We start from the raw sequence: 3,633 nt of genomic DNA on the forward strand, positions 1-3,633 counted from the left end.
TGCGGTACGCGGGCCTCTCACTGTTGTGGCCTCTCCCGTTGCGGAGCACAGGCTCCAGACGCACAGGCTCAGCGGCCATGGCTCACAGGCCCAGCTGCTCTGCAGCATGTGGGATCTTCCCGGACCGGGGCACGAACCGTGTCCCCTGCATCGGCAGGCGGACTCTCAACCACTGCGCCACCAGGGAAGCACAGATGCTTCCCGATTTTTGTCGACTACACATAACGTTGCTCTTACCCTTAATTTCGACATGACTTGACTAACCCAATCTACAACTGATCACAGTCCCTGGGGGAGACTCTGCAGACCAAGACACTATGTCCAGGAGTCCGTCCAGCTTAATAACTCACAGCTGATACTGGGACAGACCTTTGCATTTTTACAAATCACTTTCACGGGTCTTAACTCTCAACTGTCACGACCCACCCGAGTGGGCTCCACGGGGCCCTCGGCAGCATCCCCTACCTTCCCGAGCTGTGTACTCGTTGTCCTCTATGATCCGCGCCAGGCCGAAGTCAGCAATCTTGCACGCCAGGGACGCAGACACCAAGATGTTGGCGGCTCGGAGGTCTCGATGGATGTAGTTCCTCTGCTCGATGAAGGCCATGCCTTCTGCAATCTCCACCCAAAACAGAGACACCCTTACCCTCAGATCTGGCCCAGCCCAAGGTGGGTCTCATCCAAAAGCAGAAGAGAAATGTCCGAGTGTGAGAAAGTTGGAAAATATGTGCGCCAGCTCCCTCTTTTTGTGGGAGGGTCCTGGGCTCAGGCTGGCATTTCTCTACCCAGCCAGACTGGGGGGATCCTCATGGCCTGGGCCAGTTTGGGGCTTCTCTAGAGCTCCAAGACCTCCCAAGAACACTTTGAGGAAAAAGTGTTATTTCTCCAAGGACCTACACACACACAAACCAGTATACTTCAACAGGCTTTCATCCCCAACCCCACTTCTGGGGACAACCTAGGCTCACATAACATTCTGCTGTATCTCTTATGCCTCCTTCACCCCCAAGCCTGGGTAGGGAAAATTCCTTTATTCATTCAACAAATATCTACTGAGTGTCTCATGGGTGCCAGACATATTGCTTGAACAGGTGGGGAGCCAGGCAAAGTCCCTGGCTCCCCTTAAGTACCATAAAGAAAGGATAAAGCAGGTAACACGAAGTGTAGAGGGCTGTTTTGGATTGGATGGTCAGGGAAGGCTGCTTTGATGAGGTGAAATTTTAGGAAAGATCTGAGTGATGATAAAAGCGTGTCAAATAAGAGCATCACCATGCGCAAAGGTCTGGAAGTAGGAGTGAGCTTGGGTATTCATAGAACAGGTGGCTGAGCAGAAGTTGCCAGAGGGAAAGTTGGAGGAGTTGAGGTTGTTAGGGAGGCTGCTGATTGGGAAGAACCTTGTAGGTTAGGAGAGGCAGCTGGGTTGTATTCTAAGCATAAAGGGAAGAGAGAAGTCTTAGAGCAGGAGAGTGATATATATTTTATCACTGATATATATTTTAATGTCATCATGGCTGCTGAGTGCATAATGGACTGTGTGGAGGATTCTTTTCTTTTGGTTTTGTTTTGAATTTTTGAATTTCATTTTATTTATTTTTTTATACAGCAGGTTCTTATTAGTTATCCATTTTATACATATTAATGTGTATATGTCAATCCCAACCTTGTGTGGAGGATTCTTATTCACAATGGGACCTTGGAAGACTGACAGAAAGATGTGGGATCTTTCCTTAGAGATGTTTTCCACTTACAAGGGTTTGTGCATTAACCCTCAGAAACAGGCTTATGACTAACCCTCAGAAACTCAGAAAATAGCATTTATAGTTCATAAACTGGCCTTCAATGCCCTTGAGGCGGGCGTTATCACAATCTCTGTTGCACAGGAGAGGGACACATTTTCTAGATCACACCACCAGGGAGATTCTGACTCAAACCTGTCTGTGGATTTCCACTCCCCATACCCCAAGCTGCCTCTAGTTACCCAGAACTCCAGTGCTCTAGAGAACTGCAGCTGGGTGCAATCTGGTGAGATTATTTGGGGAGGTGGGACTTCTGACCAGACCAAACCAAGACACAAGCCTGTTCAAAGTCGGAGGCAAGTGGATGGTGCACTTGTGGAAAGTGGCCAGCAGGGAGAACCTGTGGCCATTGGAACTGAGGTCTGAGGCTCCAGGCTTTCCAACAAAGACGTGAGACTTTCTGATTTTGTTTGTGGTAAGGCAGAGTCTTGACAAGGGGGTGTGGAAAATTTATAAGGAGTTCCTCGACCAAACAGTTAACAACAGCTGTAACATTAACGGCGGACGTTGTAGCTTATTCATTAATCATAAGATAATACTTAACAAACTTAAATAGCATTTACTCTCTGCTTTGGGGGAGGTACTATTGATATCAGCACTATTTCACAGGTGAGAAAACTGAATCCCAGAGAAATAATTGACTGGCCCAAGTGGAGACCAGGACTGGAAATCTGACAGCCCTGCTCAGGGTCTGTGTCCATTACTCTACCTGAATGTTTGGCACAGAGCAGGCACTAATGCTGGTTGTTACCATTTTTCAGTACCCAGGGACAGACTCTCATGTTATGGATTTGCACATGAGCACATGAGCTCAGTGGGGCAGGTGGGACTAACCCCACTCAGGAGACAGCAGATGAGAATGCTTAGGTGACTCCGGGGTTGGGCCAGCTCAATTTGAGCCCCACATCTCTGTGATCTCCAAGCAAACTACATTAACCCTCTGTGCCTCACTTTTCTTCTCTGTAAAATGGGGACAGTAGAACCTTCTTCCAAGGGATCATGTGAGGATTAATACTCTAAGTCTACATCAGGGCTTAGAACAGAGTCTGGCATATAATTATTCACTTCAACAGTGGCTATAATGGTCCCTGTTGAGGAAAGTGGCCCTCAGAAAGGTTAAGCAATTTGCTCAAAGCTACACAGGCAGAGCTGGGGTCAATAGCAAAACTCTACGTGATTCCTAAGCCCATGTGTATATAGTGGCTCTTCTCAAGGGTTTGTCAACTGAACAAATAGTGGATAGGTTGACTGGGTTCAGGGTTGGTCTATGAATTGGGGGTTGATGAGGTGGTGAGATTTCATGCACACCATGTGGGCTGCCATGATGTCAGGAGTTATTACTGGGTTTGCTTCTCAGAGTATCAGAGAATCACAGAACCAGCTGGAAGGGCCTATAGGGATATCCCAGCTCAGGGCTCTTCAAACTGAATCCAATCGATACCTCAAGGTCATCTTGGGGTTGGAGGGACAAAATAAAGGCCACCTGCTTCAATCAGAGCAGCTCTGTTATGATCTATTTTAAAGTATTCAGCTGCTTTATAAGATTCATTTGACCAACCGAGTTATGGCTTAAAAAAAAAAAAAGAAAAAGCTTTCAAACTTGAAAACCACAGAGATGGTCCAATTCCCTCATTTGACAAATAGAGAGACCAAGACCCAGAGTGGATCTGAGGCTCCACAGCCAGTTGGTGACAGGGCTGGGCAGCCTCCAGTGACTGTGCCCACCTGCCTCTCTAGACTGGAAGTGAAGATCAGGCCACCAGGTTGACTCCTTCCTGTCCCTGGGCTCTGAGTGTACCTCTGCTCCTTGATGCACAAAGGCCTGGAACCTCTTTCC

General features: G+C 47.7%; 1 protein-coding gene across 2 annotated transcripts in view; it reads right to left on the bottom strand.

The window, feature by feature from the left end:
- The window catches only part of HCK (HCK proto-oncogene, Src family tyrosine kinase), a 41,773-nt gene that overhangs the window by 7,169 nt on the left and 30,971 nt on the right, over positions 1-3,633 (bottom strand). For both annotated transcript variants that reach the window (XM_007446860.1, XM_007446861.1), the window contains one exon: positions 466-619. In XM_007446860.1, the coding sequence (XP_007446922.1) occupies positions 466-619 (154 nt within the window). The remainder of the gene's footprint in view (positions 1-465; positions 620-3,633) is intronic.

Source organism: Lipotes vexillifer, unplaced genomic scaffold (assembly GCF_000442215.2).
Source record: "Lipotes vexillifer unplaced genomic scaffold, Lipotes_vexillifer_v1.1 scaffold75, whole genome shotgun sequence".
Taxonomy (NCBI): domain Eukaryota; kingdom Metazoa; phylum Chordata; class Mammalia; order Artiodactyla; family Lipotidae; genus Lipotes; species Lipotes vexillifer.